Source organism: Chiroxiphia lanceolata, chromosome 8, assembly GCF_009829145.1.
Source record: "Chiroxiphia lanceolata isolate bChiLan1 chromosome 8, bChiLan1.pri, whole genome shotgun sequence".
Lineage (NCBI taxonomy): Eukaryota > Metazoa > Chordata > Aves > Passeriformes > Pipridae > Chiroxiphia > Chiroxiphia lanceolata.
Window position 1 is genome coordinate 7,887,514 of NC_045644.1, and position 18,000 is coordinate 7,905,513.

Below are 18,000 nucleotides of genomic sequence, written 5' to 3' on the forward strand. Positions count from 1 at the left end.
GAATCTCCAGACCATTCTTTTTTTGTTAAACAAAGTGCCATGACCAGAAAAGTGATTAGATGAGCCACTACGACAAAATATTGAAGCACAAATGTATTATCAGCAGCCATGTGGTCTGGTTTTGAAATTTGTTTCTCTAGATCTACATTCTTCCATTTTACTGCTGTCAGCTAATTCACTTTATATTTTAATGCCTATATTCAATGCATAAAACCCGAAAAACAGTAAATACTAACATAACTTTCCTTCCAAAATCTCTTCCAAAGCACTGTAGATTACTAAATCTGTTGCTATCTGAATTACCTCCTTCCTACATTCAGGTATGAGATGGCATTTGCATTTCTCCAGTCTTGTGTTCTTACCCTTCTGCTTCTGCCCTGCAATTTCTCTTCCTTCAGAGTCTAACTTTGTTAAGGATAATTTTCATAGCAAGGTGAAGGATGAAAGAAAATGGTCTGGAGTTGCATCAGGGGGTGTTTAGATCTGATATCAGGAAAAATATCTTCTCAGAAATGGTTGTCAAGCACTGGAACAGGCTGCCCGGGGAAGTGGTGGGGTCATCATCCCTGGAGATATTCAAAAGATGTGTAGATGTGGCACTTAGGGATGTGGTTTAGCATTGAACTTGGCAGTGTTAAGGGTTGGACTCAATAATCTTAGAGGTCTTTTCCAATCTAAATGATTCTATGTTTCTATGTTAATTATTATTAATATTATCAATCCTGACTTTTCATTATGATCAGTATCATCATCTCTACTAAAAACTGAAACTGTATATATGTCCATTTTAGGCTATACCTCAGTCATCTATAAACGAATCCAAACTGTTGAATAGAGTTTGCCCTCTATTCCTGGTATTTTTCTGTTCCTAAAGAATTTCATGCTCCTCACTGAATTGTCACTAAATGGTAGTTCAATGGATTTCCCCAATCTTTGTTCATGGTATACTGCTTTCAAACCTTTTTAAATAGGGATTTTATATTTACTGTAAGAAAACATCAAAGTTGTTTTGGAAGTTAATGTATCCACTTCATCATCAGTACCTGTTTAGTGTTTCAGGAATTATAGTGTCTTCACACATTGCTATATGCAGTTACTCAGCAGACTCTATGAAAGCCATTAAGGCACTTAGAAATTGAATTGTTCACCATAAATCATAGGGATTAAATTTAGGTATGCAATCACTGGTGGGAAGAGGTTCTGTACAAACACAATATGTGGAGAAATACATATTTTCCAAGAAAAGAGTCCAGAATCATGACCTTAGCAAAATTCAGAAAGGTCTTAAAAGCCAAAAAACATGCTCTGATCTTCATTTGTTAATTTAGTAATTAGGTTGTGCTACCGTTGTAAATTCTAATGGCAGTGACTGACATGTTTTACTTCTTGGAGCTTTTACAACCTATAAGTCATTCATGAATGTTAAAAACTCAAATGAACTCCAAAACAAAACAAAAGAAGCTGAAATAAATTATGCTACACAGTATATTCTATTACAAGGGTAGATATGCTTCTTGATTTACATTACACTCCTCCTTCAGTTGCTACAGGCAGGCTATTAAGGGTGGAAAGAAAATCAATTCTGAAACAGGATCCAGTAAACTGAAAGAACACTAGTTTCAGCTTAAAAAAAAAAATCACTTGAAAATTTATATATGAAGCAGTTTTGATTATTTGTTGTGCTACATACAAATACAATGTAAATCTTCACCATAATTCATTATTCTGTTCTGGTATACAAACTAATACAGACTGCCAAAGACAGTTTTCATCAGAAACAACTGTGCAAAAAAGATAGGACTCAAAAATATGCTACTAAAACTTGTTTAAGAATATTACATTTCTTTTTCCAACACATTTGGGGATTCTCCATGTACAGTAACATCGTGTCTACCTTCACTGTTACAATAGTTGTTCTATGCCGTGGAAACATGTTAGATTAACTATGCTATGTTCAAAAATGTATAACAAGATTTATTTTTTTTCATTAAATGCAAACCTAATTTTGCCAGGGAGTGCTTTGCTGCTGAGGTTGAACTTTATAATTTAAAATGACCCTCCCAATTAAAATTCAGACACTTGTGAATCTTTCATTTACACTTTAGGGAGGAAAGGAGATAACTAGTAGAAAAGTTGTTATTATTATCTCCAGATGCAGCTTTAAAACTGGTAGAAAATTTTGTGCTCAGGCACAAGTTGAGATCAGCTTTACAAGTTTGACAGTTATAAAGAGATAGAGGTGCTATTGCTGTCTTTAGGGACAGTGATCAGCCAAATAGCCAGGACAGCTTTTTAAAGGTATTTACTTCTTCTGCATTCAGTCAGTACTTCTCAGAATATGAGAACAAATGAGGGAAAAAAATAAAATACATCTGTTACCATCTTCAATGACAAAAATCCCTTGCCATAAAATTAGTTTCCTGAGACTGAAGAACACATTGGGACTGCTGTTATTAATATTTGCATAGCTGTCAGAAGCCCAAGCTTTATGACTGCTTGCTACTTCAGGGACTACTGACCATTATTGAGGTGCTGGCCACTACAGTCTGTTACTGCTTTTCAATAAATGTTACAGCCTTCAAATTCCATTAACAGTGGAATCTGAATTACATCTACTCTCAAAAAAAAATAAAAATGAGCAGAAACAAGTTAAGTTACATATTCTGTTTAGAAATCTGGTCTGTGAAAGGCAACAGCATTTTCTCATGGAGTCTTCTTTAACTGACATATAAGACATGGTACACTTAAAGGGTTGGGACTGTCAAAGGCAGTAGAGATGGTAAGTCTGGATGATAAATCATGTCATCTTACTTGGACATTTGAACTTTATACAGATTTCCTCTGAAAAGATGCCTAAACTACTGGTGCTCTGAAAGCCTGGCCAGTTAAACTTAAGGGTCTTTATCCATCCTTACTTTCCAGTCAACTCTTACTTACAGGAAATGGAGAAAAAGTGTGGTATAAACTGTTCCAGTAATTCAACAGAAAATATCCAACCTTTGTGTGCCAATATAAAACTACTACATACTTCTGAGAAAAAACTGGTACCTGCCCATATTACACCCAGGTCTATTTGTGGAAACAGCTCTAAGCTGAAGATGTCCTACATCACCATCTTTCTAATGACCCCTCATGCACCTATGTCACATTTCTGCTTCTCCTTTCTTGAAGGAAAAAGATATTTTATAGCTAAATAAAATGCTTTTAGCATCAGGAAATTTAAATGCAGTGTTTTCCCTCCAGGGCTGCAGAGCTCTCTCCCTGCCTGAGCACCCTGCTGTGTGCCCGCAGCCATCACAGACACAAGGGTGTGGACTAACGGGAACCTAGAGTACACTTTTATAAAGACAGAAGCAGTACATGTGAAACTGAGAATTTCCTACACAGTCTCTATGTTTGGCAAGTAATTCACTGCTATCCAGTGCTGAAGAACTTGTATTCTGAGGTGATTAGGATCACCAGTGTCAACAATAAAATGGGTCACTGGGTTGTTGGTAGTGGAGTTATCACAGATCAGCACACCTTAAGGAACTATTTTTATTGACACAATCACCACATACACTTTTTTCAAAGCCAAGAAATCGTATTTCAAAAGAAGATATTTTGTGTTAGAATCACCAGGGATCAGCATTTTGGAAAAAAAAATCCGAGCTTGCTGAATCGGTAACACGAATAATAACACTACTTGAGGAAGCAACTGTGAGGCATTGATTCAAATAAACAATCACCTGCTGGGATTTATAGTTTTTCCTCATAGTCATGAAAATCTTGAAGAGAAATGAATGGTAAAACAGAGATAATATAGGTGACTTTGACAGAAAATGAAACTGTCTTGTATAATGAGGAGGGTTGCTCCTTCTCCTTTAGAAAATGAAATGGCAAGAGCAGTAACTCCAAAACTCAAACCTTCCCAATGGAAGACCCAAGTAATCTTAGCTCCAGTGCCAGCATAACAGGAGGCACCAAAGCAGAGTGGTGAAATGCATATCAATAAGACAACTTCAAATACCAGTTACAAAGGAAGTAAGGTCACTACTTCCGCTTCCTTAGGAACTCATTCTTTATATAATGTGTTCTCGACAAGTTGTGATGAATAATGGAAATATGGAAGACTAGAACTCAGACTGTATTTGAAAAACGTTAGATGTGCTGGACGACTTAGTTCTCTACAAAAGTTTTGAGAAAAAGCCTGTGCCAAATTTCATAGCGCTATCTTACTTATTCCAGTGAACAGAACACCTCTCAAGGAAACTACAGTAATTTCCCTTGCTCTAACAGGATTAAATACAGCCTTCAGTACTGTGGTGATATAAAATATCACTACATTTATACCCAGTATGATATGACTCATGCCTTGTGACCATTTTAGTGAAAAGGACTACAGTGCAAATAGTTCAGTGTCTAAGGCCTCTTACACATAGGCCAGCTCCTGTGGCATCCAAAAATCTGCAACAGAACACACAGCCAACTCTCTAATCACCATGAAAAGGCAAAGTTGGCTAATTGAGGAAACTGCTTTCTAAACAATTTGAAAATTATCTCAGAGATCATCTAAAATAGTTCTCCATTACAATCCAGAACTCAAATCCATCATCAGTGTCTTGACTCTCAAAGAATCCTTTCATCAGTATAACAGTTAAGATCATTTTTTTAAGTATTATCATCCTTTAAATGGATACTAAGAAAGTAACAGACTAACATCAACCACTTGAATATTTTGAAGGTGAAATCTGGTATGCTAAAAGACGTAGATGTAGAAGAACACAAAAAAAATAACCATGAGCCCATATAGTACTGGCCTTGGAAACTTCAACCTCTGGACTGTGATGGCTTCCCTCTCTTAACCCTAAGTCATAGAAAGATCCATATATTTTTAAAATTTCTGTTATGTGCAGAATCATAAAATTAACATAAAATGAAACTTGTTTTCTCTGAAAAGCTCCCTACTCCATTTATCACTAGAAGATGTTATCTACTGCTAGAGCACCAAACAAAAGAAATATATATATATATGGGTAATATGAACTTCAGATATTCCTTGGAAAAGAACAAATAACAGCATAAAGAAGGTTGAGAGTTAAATAATAATCTTGTCCATTTAGGAAAACAGAGGACAATATTAACATCCTAAAACAGTTTCCCCATTTGGACCTTAGCATTCTTTTTCTGCTGAATAAATTCGAGTGACTTAATTTCTAGATGGAAGAATCTTTTTACGAAAAGTTAGCAGGAGAGGAAAGGAATGCAATAGTCAAGCACCACCACCTCTGAGGCAGAACTGTCTAGACTGATGAATTTGAATGTACTTCAAAAAGAAATACAAAAAAATCTGTGCAACCATGGCAGAAGAGGGAAGGGGAGGAAAAAAAGAAAGGATGTAACCAATGATCAGGGATTCCCTTCATCATGCATTAAAACATATTACCATAAAGGTGTTATGCTGCAGTGGAAACAGCACTAGGAGCTGCAATCTGCCAACATCTGACAAAGAGCTGCACATCTTAGGAATACACCACCTTAACAATGTTTGTCTTGCAGTGATGATACAGGCACCTTCCAATGATAAAGGTGAAAGGAGTGTGTGATGTGTTCACAGCTTAAATTGCTTCATGGATTTGTTTTAGGCAGCTATTTGACTACTGAACTTGTTCTATCCTTAGAAAGTGGGATGGAGTGTAAAAAATACCCCTATTAGGAAGAGTAAAGGAGTTAGCCTTCAGGGTTTTTTTGTATAAACTAGTATGTGCATAAATGTTAAAAAGCTGCACAAATTTGTCCTTCGACACTGTGTAACACATATTTACACTGAATATCCATGTATGATTAAGAAAACTCTAGCTTTGCTTAACACAGCAATAACATTTCTCTGACAATTTACTCAGAAGATGACTAATCCAAGAGACTTTACATATATATATGTAAAAAAATATAAATATATATATACATATACACATCAATCAGGTTCCATATTTTAGAAAAACATGAGGCGTTTTTTTCCCACCAAAATGGAAATCTGCAGAATATTTGTACTTCCGGTTAACTGGCAAGTGTTTTGAGTTTGTTTCAGTTTCCTGAGCAGATCACTAGGACTTATGAAATTTTATTATCATTTTAACAATTTAATTTTAAAGAATTAATTCTGTAAGGGAGTTATAGTCAAAAGCTCCTCATCCACATAACATCCACATCCTTCATAGATGCAGGAGATACAAATGCAGCTCTAGTAATGGCAAATATAAATATTGTTGTAACTTTAGAGGCCAGGGAGGAATCATGATTGCATTGATTTTTTTGAGTCTGCCACTACACAGTGTCTCAGTACTCCAGAAAATACTGAATGAAATTGCTTCCAGTGAAGCCAAAGAACATAAATTCTAATCAAACATACTTAGTCTTAACTGAAGTTTGCAATATTGCAATGATACAGTCATTTCACATTTAAAAAAAATCAGAGGCTAAGAAAGCTAATCCTTACCAAAAGATTACATTCAAATATCTAGATACATACATATTTGTATACCCTATGCTGAAGTTATATTACAAATAAACACATATGTTCAATAACTTTAACTTCAGATTTTAAAAGCAACAGCCTGAAATCTGATTCACTACTAAAAACAAAAGCATAGAATTATTTAATGGCTTGAGTTGGAACAGACCTTAAAGACCTTCTAGTTTCCACCCCGTTGCCATGGGCCCAGCACCTTCCACTAGACCATGTTGCTCAAGGCCCCATCCAGCCTGGCTTTAAAATCATATTAATAACTGTCATCATAATATAATTCATACACAGAAATAAAGCATGCAAATAATACTGTTTGCATAATTTCTGTACTAGTGAAAGCATGAAATTCAATGTAAAGCTAAAATAACAACATCTCTATAAGTACAAAACAGCCACTAACCTGTATTTTGATTGGCCAGGAGAAATTGCTGACATAGACATAGAAGGTGATGTTTGGGTTGCTTCGAAAGTTAAATTTTTCACAGGAAAAGCTGTCTCTGTATTCCTTAATATTAGCCTTAGAAACAACAGGAATCTCTTCTCCAGATATTGTTCCAGCTTAAAAAAATATTTTAAAAAACAGATGTAGATATATATATACTTACGACAAATCATCATTAGAGGTGCCAAAGTAAATTTGCACAAGACACTTCAATTCTTAATTATTTTTGTTTTCTTCACTCTAAAACTTTATTATCCCCTTATTATAGTTTACATGGCACATTAGATATACTCCATATACATACAGGAATTTACAGAAATTGTTACTTTAGTTTCAAAAGATTATATATGAATCATAAAAGTGGCAGAAGTTACGTGAAGTTTAGAAGAAAGTTGTTATAGTCAGTTGAACAGATAATAAGCTTTCCTCTACAATTTACTTTTCCTTACAGTAAAAACTCATAGCTCATTAGAACCTGAAAGTGAATTTTTCTACATCTTACATGGTTGCTGTAGAGTTTTTAATTGTTCATGAAAGCGTTAATAACATAACTACTAATAAATATTTATCATGTTTTGCAAATACATGGATGACTCTGCTAAATTATAATAAAGGAATAAATAAAATTTACTAACTAGGGTATGCTAAAATACTTCAGAATTTCATTGATGGAGAATTTCATGAGTTTAAGACAAACTCCGAACCTTCTTTAACAAGATTTTTTTTGGTATGATTTCATTTTAAGCATCATGCTTCTCCTTGGATGTGTTTTCAGAAAGTCAATAGAACCAGTTCAGAAAAACCATCTAAATACAGCTTCTCTTCTCTCTTCTTAAAACAAAGAAGAGTAATGGGTTCAAAGTTGGAAAAAAAATAGATAAGCAGCTTCTTTTATCAGCATACACAGAAGAACTTTATTGTTGGATATCAATGTTAAGGTTAATAATTAAATTTTTAGCTTGAACACTGAAACAAAGAAATAAAATCTCAGTCTCTGCAGTAGTTAAGGACGCAATTTATCTTAATTAAAATCACAGCATTTCATAACACAGTCATTCTAAAAATTTAAATAGGCTACAAGCTTTTCCCACCAAAGCAATTTTAATTGAATAGGAGAGAAAGTCAACATATTAATGAAGCTTTATTCAGATTGCAAATTATCATCTGAGGTTTAAATAATATAATTAATAATGGCATAATGATAATGGCAAAAGAACACATTTGGTAAAGTTTTATTATCAAAATTAGCAACAAAGAGACAATCAGGTTAAAATAACTTAGAGGATCATGAAATCATATGGGAAAAAAACATCACACCAAAACTCACTCTCACCTGTAGAACCAATAGACCATGTAATATTGAGGTTGAAGTTGTTTGATGCATTAATTGATATGTCCAAATTTTTATTTGACTAAATTAAAAAAAAAAAAAAAAGAGAAAAAGTTAACAAAACCTATCAGAATGTATTGCATGTAACTCTATGCACATGTAACTCTATTGCACATAACTGAATATACCTTTTAATTATCTTACGGTTTTAATTTTAAACGTAAATAGAAATGGTAATTGCCAAAGGCAATTCTCTCTTTTGCTTCATAAGAACATGGAACAAGGAAACATATAACTATACCACTTAGCTTTTTAGATTTTGCGAAGAATAACAAAATAATTTTCTTTATGAAACGAAAGAAAAAAAACAGATGGCAAACGCCTACATTTTAATCACAAGCCAAAAATTATTTTTCTCATCTAAAAATGATTTCTTAACTGAAAGATATACCCCTTTATTTCATCTCAGGAAGATACTAAAACCTATTGATGGGAGCAACAATGAAATAAACCAACTGATAATTTTCCAGAGTATTGATAGAGCTGAAGTACATCTACCATTTAGGAAGTTTTCTCAGTGCATGTATGAATAATTTTTCAGTTCTCAAAAAGATTTGAACTATCTCTAAAGCTTTGTAGACACTTGGGAAACCTGTAATCAATGTCAAATACAATGGAAATCTTAATCATGATTCTTCAAAACTTGACTAAAGGTGTTAACATTTTGTTACCTGTTCTGGATTTGCTATAAAGTTTATGGCAGTGTGATGGCGGTCATCCTCTTGTAATAAGCTGAAGGTAAACTGGTAGTCAATCAAAAGGCTGTCTGTGGGGAAAAAAAAAATTAAAAATAATAAAGTGTATACATACTATTATATATTATGCAAGAACATAAAATTTACCATTCACATTTATTTTAAAATTCATGGAGTAATCTACAAGTCAGAACTACTCACACGCATTTCACTGCTTAAGTATTTGCACTATAATGTCTTGAAGCAATTAAAAAATAAAATTAAGTGAAGCAGTAACCAAAAAAATAAAATCAAGAAAAAATAACTAAATAACTAAATTTCACATAACTTGAAATAGCCATTCATTGTGATTATTCCAAAATACAGTATCAGGTATTGTTAGAGTGTTATTAGTTCCTTAATTTTATTCTGAAATAATTATTCAAATATTCTGTTCAAAATGCATTTAAATATTTATTTCTGTATTATTGTCATGTGTTTTACTGTGTTATATAAATAGTTTACACTGCTCCATCACTATAACACAACTTTAGAATTACTAGGTTTAAAAATCTGGGGGGAAAAGTTGCATCTACACTAAAATTATATAGTATGAAGGCATGATATTATAGTAAATAAGATTGCTAATAATTTAATGGCACAATGGAACTTTTAAGAGAAATTACGTGATCATGAAGTCCTTTCTAAATTTTAAAAGATTTTGTAACTGGCAAATGATATAAATGTTTCATCCAAGAGAAACAAGTGGCTGTTCAGTATTCCTCAAAAAGATTATATTTCACTCCCAACTGGCATTTGTTCTACACATTTTTCTTTCAACCTGTGAATGGAACAAAGTCTGCCAGGCAGCTCCATGCATTCTGTTTCCATCACTGCACACTAACAACACTCTAGAGCTGCATAGGTGCAGATGAGAGAAACAGTCAATCTTCAGATGGTCCAAATCATGCTCCTTCCTGAAAGGAGCAAAAAACATTGGGACAAGGTAGAGGACGTGAGTTTTGAGTTATCCTGTTGTGTTCCTGAAGCTGGAGGAACGAGATTAACCCTTACTTGGGTCATAGCTCAAGGAATGACTGAAAAGGGACTTTTCTGCAGGGGGAAGGGGTAGAAGCAGAGTCATCAGGATGAATCAGGTTTCCAGCATCTTCATAAGGTAAGTAAAAAAAACAGTCACAAGAAATGCTGCAATTCATAGAGGGAGCCATGTAGAATCCCAGTAACAAATGTTCAGTGCAGTCAGACAGTTGGGAATCAGCAGAACCCCCCGAGATGCAAATTGTGTTAACAGATAAATGGTTCTTGTTCAACAGTTGTGAATCAGAGGTGGGTGTGGTAGATGGATCTTGAATGGTCTGTTACACGGGCAGATATCTTCAGCTCTAACAGAATAAATCTTCTAAATCTTTGACCATAACAGTTCTATAGGGATTAAAAGATTATTTTTAACCTCTGTCATAGGAAATAAGGAGGTGAATTGTAAGTGTACATGATTAGATTATTATTTTATACATGTTAAAATATGGTTAAAGTGTGGCAATTCATCTTTGATGCTACATCCTAGTGAATCATTTTGAAGTTCTGTTTTGATCCCTGTCTTGATGGCATTCTGCTAGTCACCACCACCACACAAGCAGTACAGTAGAAAGAAAAACTATGTGATCATAAAAACAAAATTAGTAAATACAAAGAGAGTGAAAGATTAAACCAAAGCAGAAAAAAAAGTTGTGTCAGCCTTTTGTTGGACTCAATAGCTTCCTTACTGCTGACAATCACCTTTCCTGCAGCAACACATCATCTGAAAAAAAACCACTCTGGTATCTCATGGGAAGGCTGACATAGAAAGAGAAAAAACCTTTTGGTCAATGAAGTACAAACACAGTCCATGCTATTGTCTTAATAGTTAAAGAAAATAGGTTTGGTTTGGTTTGGGGTTTTTTGTTTTGTTTTGTGTGGAAGGAAAAGTAGAAAATAAAGGTTCATAAAATTATAAAATATCTTGAGTTGGAAGGGACCCAAAATGAGTTACATGAAAGGAATTACCATGACCTTCAAAGGTGAAAAGTTATGCAAATCTGGCTATGGAAATCAAATTAATAAGTCTCATTGACTCTACTGTGCCATATCTACATGTTTAACAGTAAGATTACTATTGCACCAGAACATATTTGAAGGTAACAGGACAGGAAAAGATGGCAAGTAGAAATTGACCCCTATTAAATGGATTAATAATCCTTTAATAACCACAAGCAGCAAGGCCAAAAGGCTGGGGATAATGTACAGATACACTAAATCTCCTGATGCCGTCAACTTGGGAGTCTCACAAAATACAGATGACTGCTTTAGCATGATTCTTTGAAGATTTTCTGTAAAGGTATGGTTGACCAGCACCATAGAATGCACTCCTACATAAATTCTGGCTACAGCAAGGGCTACAAGATGCAAGAAGCAGCATAGACAAGCCTACTGGACAAAGTATCAATGATTTTCTCACAAGACATGGCAAACTACCATTTAAATATGCTAAAGCCTTCTAAGCCCAGATTGTGTCCTCTCAGAGATGCGGAGTATCAGTCAAAAAACCAGCAGACATATTAGTTAAGGTCCCATCAAAAACCAAAATTGGGAATAGACACAGAACTCTTGCCTCCTAGTAATATGAATGAACAGCTCTTATGCATACAAGTTTAAAAAAAACTTGGTCATTTACTTTTAAAACATTAGAAATCTTTTTTTCCTGGGTTTTGTTATTGTTTGGTCTCATTATTTTAAATTTATGTTTTACTTGATAACAGCCAAGAAAGTATGAACTTATTTTTCAAGGAATGCAGGAAAAGTCCTTACATTGATAAAAGATGTTAAACTACATGGTCTCTCATAAATTTACTATCTGTAACAAATGAGTAAAATACTTACACTTTTTTTTTTACTGCATTTTTACCTACAGTACACTTGAAAGAGTAAATTGTGAAAAACCAGTAAGGGTTAGTTATATAGAGAGCCTTTTATACCCACGACATCCCAACTTACACCAAGCCAGCCCTAAAAACTGAAAAGAGATCTTCACTAAACTATTTAGAAGCACTAACAAACACAAATTATGGTCTTTAATTGCACAGAGACCTGCCATAGGACAACCCATTAAATCTCTGACCACAAACTGGATGCTGCAAAGCAGAAACACATCTCTCCATAGACAATTCTAATTCAGGGAAGATACCTAAATGACTTGAATGAAGCAGACAGCACTGCCTCAATGCAGTTATGTGATTCAACAGTGTAAATTAAATCAGGTGCAAATGAAATAACTGACACTGAGCAAGCATTCCTTCCCATCTTTCTGAAGACTGCAAAAGTATGTTGAAGAACTTTCATAGCTTGGAGAAAATGTTCACTTTCATACACAGGATATGTTCTGGTTGGCCAAAACTTTAAGAAATATTTGTCTGAATCTATTCTTAACTTTAAGTTCCCAAATTTCTGGAAGTCTCTAAAGTTAGATTTTATTAGAACACAAATTAGTAGAACTAATTTAAGGGGAAATGCAAAGTGAGAGTACAAATGAAAAGGGATCGTAAAGAAGACTCTCCTCTACCCATTGCATCCTGCTGCTGTCTGTCTCACTATCCTTTCTCACTCTGCCCATCTGTTTCATTCTATATCTTAGGAGACTCTTCCCCCACATGTATTCAGCAGCTCTCAGGGAAATATCACCTCCCTCTCCTCCAGAAGGCTTCACCTTCCACAGACTGCAGCAGGCAGAACAGCTTTTCTTCCCACTGCCAAACATCAGTCACCGTGTCCCTGCAGCAGTGCCTTCTTTTCAGAGTTCTCAACAGGAAAATATATTGTAGGCTGCCTTCTTTTTGTTAATATTAAACTCAACTCCTCCTACTTTTGCCTGGCAGGGTGTGTGCCCCATCACCTTAGTGTAGGCAAGGGAGAAGCAGCAGGGAAAAGAGATTCAATTGACACAGAGAGAAAGAGACTCTTGGAAGTCAAATTACAGCGGGTGGTGGGGGTGGGGGTGTGTCTTACAGTTTAATTTCTGTTTCCAGGCATGTTGTTTCATTTCGTCTAAGAAATCATGGAATAAAGTATAAAAAGAATGTCAGGAGATAAGACCACAATACCATCCTGACATCATCAATGGTCAAATATAACAAGGACTTAGGGTTATTGAGTTTTTTCACATCTCTATTTTGATTTCTTAAAAACCCTTCGCTGGTTTCACAGTCAAAAAGAGTCATTAAAATCAATTCAAAACACCAGTAATGAAGGCATGTGAGAACACAACAATAATTAGGTGAAGAAAGATGATTAATTAAAAGAGGAAAATAAATTTCAAAGCAATCCTTTAACCCTTGTATTGCTGTTAATTTTCAAGAAACCACTCTGTTTCTTTAATTAAGGTCCATGACTTTTGATATGGTTAAGATAGTTTAATATGGAAGTTTTATACTCACATCCAGCAAGGATCAGACCGATTCCCATACTCAAACTTTTGTATTGGAAGAAAACTGTGATTTTAAAAATGTCAGAATATTCCCAAAAGAACAAAGGTCAGACAGAAGCACTTCAGTATTTCTGAGTGCCACTAGAACTCTGTGATAATATATAATTACACTGATAATTATTTAAAAAAAAAATTAAATTGAATATGCTTAGTATAAATTTGTAATAAAGTTACATATGAAAAGGTATGTTACAAGGGAGTATTAAGACTGTGAAATGAACCACTACAATCAAGGGTGCCTTGAATTATTTTTGGGTGAGTGCTCATCTAATGGGCAGCTATTCAACATTTTGTTCTATGTTCAGTACCCCGTGTTGGGTCCATGCCTCATTTACTACATGCTACACAAGCCCTTTTCCAAAGACGGAATTAATTTCTAATGTGGCTTTCTATAGTATTCATCACTATCATTTTCTAAGTTCTTCAGAAAAGTTAATGAATTTGTTACAACATTACTGTAGATGAGAAGGCATTATTAGTACCATTTTACAGGACAGAAAATGAAACAAAGAGACCAAGGACAAAACCATCCATTAAACACGAGTAGCCAATTTGAAATACTTGGAGTTTGATTTTTCTTACTACTTTGAATTATATAATACTACATATGAACATTGTTATTTTACAGTTCCTTCCATCATTCATTGTAATTCTTTCCACAACAAACAGGAAAGGAACATACGTTCATCTTTCCATTACATTATTCCTGATTCATTTCCTAAAAAATTCATTCAGTGCATTGTAGAGGAAAAGTTCCTTGGGAACTAGTATTCACCCATGCTATTAAAAGTTGTACAATCACGGCCTAGTAAAGAAGCAAATAAAAAATTATTGGGACAGCAACCTTAATTCTTCCACTTTCCTGCACTCACTGCCTATATAGCATATTTCAACAAAGGGGGTTTATCAAGTAATTTAACAATCAGGCTGGAGTAAATTCTAGAGAACCATTTTACTTCTGAGCTAGCTTTTGCCATTGACCAAATCATTCCAAGAAATCATCCCAGTTCACATCATCTCTCAGAAAGAGGGAAGAATGATCCTGGGTTCCCAGAAAGGGAGCAAGCACATACATAATTGGGTACAGTCATGGCTTTTCTGGCTTTGGTCACTGGCCATTCTCCCATAGCTCCTGTCATGTAGTTTCTTAAAACACATTTCTAAAACTGAACAAAATGGGAAAAGATTTTCATACGTACATAGAATTTCTGAGAACTATATCTATTCATTTTAGTTCCAAATTTAAAGTTCAGCAAAAATTCTTAGTCAAAAGTACTGCAATGTATGCCAGCCAGACATACAAACAGAGCATGAAACCAGATCAACCCACGACATAGTCTCAATCCCAGCTACAATCTAATATTCATATTTTATAAATGCTAGGTGAGGATCACGTGATCTTTACCCAATCGGTGACTAAAGTTGGATTTTTTCACTTTTTTTTTTCCTGATAACTAATAAGGTCTATTTTGTGAATAGAAGCCTCAAAATCTAGTGCTGTTCTATTTTTACTTCTTGAAATCACTTAGAGTTGTAAGAATCTCCCTCATGATTGCAACTTCAGACTCATCACAGTCAGTCTTCCCACAGTTTTCTATTAAAGGATCTGTCTATTCATGTTGATTCTAAAACTCATACTCTCACCTCTTCATTGCACAGGCAGTTTGTCTCTCTCCTACTCTTTCTAGTGATTGTTCTGTATATGTAGCAAGAGTCTGTTGAGAACAGAACTATTCATATTCCTCTCTATCAGAACAAATGCTGCTTTTGAAACCAAACTCCATTATCAAATGCTATAAGTCATATTCATTTGTGACCAAAAGAAATTCTACTTGTATTACACCAAAGTCAGGGGGTTACCATCAGACCTATTTTGAGTCAGTATAATTATTTTGAACTTTCAGAGCAGTTGCCTGATTCATTCCTCTGTCTTCTGTATCCACTGCCTCATTTCCATTGTTATATTGAATATGTTGGTGTCTGACATTACTTGTTCATTGTGATAAAACAAAAAGTCATTTACTGTGAAGTCTTTACTAAAAACTTTCATTTTTCTAAATGTAATCAGAGCTCAATGAGCTTCAAAATACCCCAGTACTTACTATTTATATGCCTTTTTACCATTTAAAGAAAGAGCATGTGAGAATGAATTTCGCTTAAGTTCAAAATCTTTGAAAACATAAGCAACAGCAATTCATTGCTTCTTTTACTGCACTCTAGAAAAATGTACTAGGCTAAAAAGCCCAAAAGACAAAGGCATTAGTGTCATAATCAGCAAATTGGGTAACCAAATTTTATTTTAAACAGAAATCTTTTATCTTATGAAATTTTCAGCTGCTATTTAGAAAAGTCTAAAAGTTGTCAGTTTTGCTCCCAAGGGAGGGCCAGATACAGAAAAATATGACCTGTATTAGAATTTTATTCAGCTAAATTTTGCTAACTGTCTATTTTTACTCTATATTGACTAAAATTTTCAGAAGATGAGTGACATCTAAGACAGGTATGCACTGTGTTCAGAAGAGTAACTCTTGATTCTCTTTAATGAATATAGAAGTTAATTAAGTTTGGACATATAAGTGTTGAAAAGCTAGTTAGGCAAGATGCATCTCACCATAACTGTCACAGAAGTAAATATGTAGGTATGAAAATGTTATGAAAGTCAAGGTAGACTAGTTGCTGAGATCTAAAAAATGAGGTACATATATAATAACCTGAGGTGTTTTAAGCATACGGTCTCAAGATGATGTTCCTAAAGGTTTTAAACCACAGACCACAGCCAGATCTCTCTTTTCCCCCCCCCCCTAGATATTACATCAAACTCTTAACTGAAAACACTGGAACAACTGATGGGGTTTCTTTGAACAGCTACAGGCCCTTTTCAAGCTCTGCTCAAGACCCTGGTCTGTAAACAAAGTCTGGAAAATAGTCACTGGAATATTATGAGCAAAATACTTGTATAAGAAGCAACAAAAAAGCAAAGTGAGTGCACCAACTTAAACATCAAGTTTAGGAAAAAGTCGAGATGTTTCCAATGATGGAGCATTTTAAAACTCATGGCACAGCCACTATTATTCATCAAAAGTATAAGTGTTATTACTTGATAGTAAGGAATGCTCAGTTAAGGTACTTTTGTCACAAGGGACAATCTTTGTAATACCTTAACTCTTGTAATATTCTTGAAGTGTTAGAAAAGTGAGAGAAAAATGCAAACAAAACAAAATCAAGAAAACCAAATCTCATTAAAATTATTATGGAAGAAATTCAAATTTCTTCAGAGTGATCTAAATTCATCACCACCTTTATAACACTCATTAATATTACAACTCTACCATGTAATATCATTTTTCAATAAACTAGCATCAATATTCACTAACCTGATTCTAATTTTTTTCTTTAGTTTATATAGTCTATACGCACTGAAGAGATCTCTGATCTCCTTGTTCTGACAACAGAAGTGGCACATCTAAGAAACAACAACATTAAATTATTGTTTGAGTTCATGTATTACTGCCAAAAAGAGATGTTTCTTGTCATACGGTAAATGAAACCAGTCAGATCTTCATGTTATTTTAAATCTTGCTCTTATAATGCTCAGTTTATTGTATAATCCCTAAAAAAATGTACTTCATTCTCTTTTATAAATAAATTTATTAAAAAATTTCATTTATGCATGGATCAATGCCCATAATATGGGCATGGTAAAAGTATAAATATCATGTATTTGCTATAAATTCAGAATAGCCAGAAGTAAGCCACACAATAACTTCTATGTGGACTATTAGCAGAGCTTTTATTCTGATGCTCAAATAACTGAACACAGATATCCACAATCAAATAAGTGACTTCTGGTTAATCAGGCCTTAAAAGGAGACAGAACATTCACTTTGTAAATTGACTATAAATATACACAGATAAGGTGCTCCTGTAATATTTCAACATTTTCAAAACTCTCTTCCTCCCTTTTTCTTATTATTTAGCTGAACTTTTCTTAAGAAACCTTAAATCTGCAGCCCAAATGTCAGAACATACCTCATGTTGCTTGACTCTATGTGGCCTGTACGAACTACACAATATAACTTGAAGTTGAGATGTTTCAACTTTGCTGATATTTTTTGCTGTTTCTCAAACCACATTAACGTGTTACTTCTGAGAACTAAAATCTCTTATAGCAAATAAATCCAGAACCCTTTGAGGAGAATTGCACTTCATACTGGACAGAAATAATGTTGTATACTTCACTGAGCAGTATCTTCCGCTTTAAAGTTGCAAATTGCAACTGGTAATTGTACTGTAAAAAATATAACATGCTAAATCTCTGTACAGTAGAAACACCTTTGCATTACAACTTTGAAAAGAAGATATAATACCAGCCTTTGTCTTTTCAAACACCATCAGGGTTGTGTAAAGTAAAGTCTCTTGATTTCAATAACATTTGCACTCATTAATTACATT

At 34.2% G+C, this 18,000-nt stretch overlaps 1 protein-coding gene across 1 annotated transcript in view; it reads right to left on the minus strand.

Moving 5' to 3' along the window:
- The window catches only part of ATRNL1 (attractin like 1), a gene marked incomplete at its 5' end in the record, with an annotated part of 477,341 nt that overhangs the window by 277,279 nt on the left and 182,062 nt on the right, over positions 1-18,000 (minus strand). The window contains 3 exon segments of the mRNA XM_032694659.1: positions 6,906-7,063; positions 8,281-8,359; positions 9,009-9,103. Coding sequence (XP_032550550.1) covers positions 6,906-7,063; positions 8,281-8,359; positions 9,009-9,103 — 332 coding nt within the window.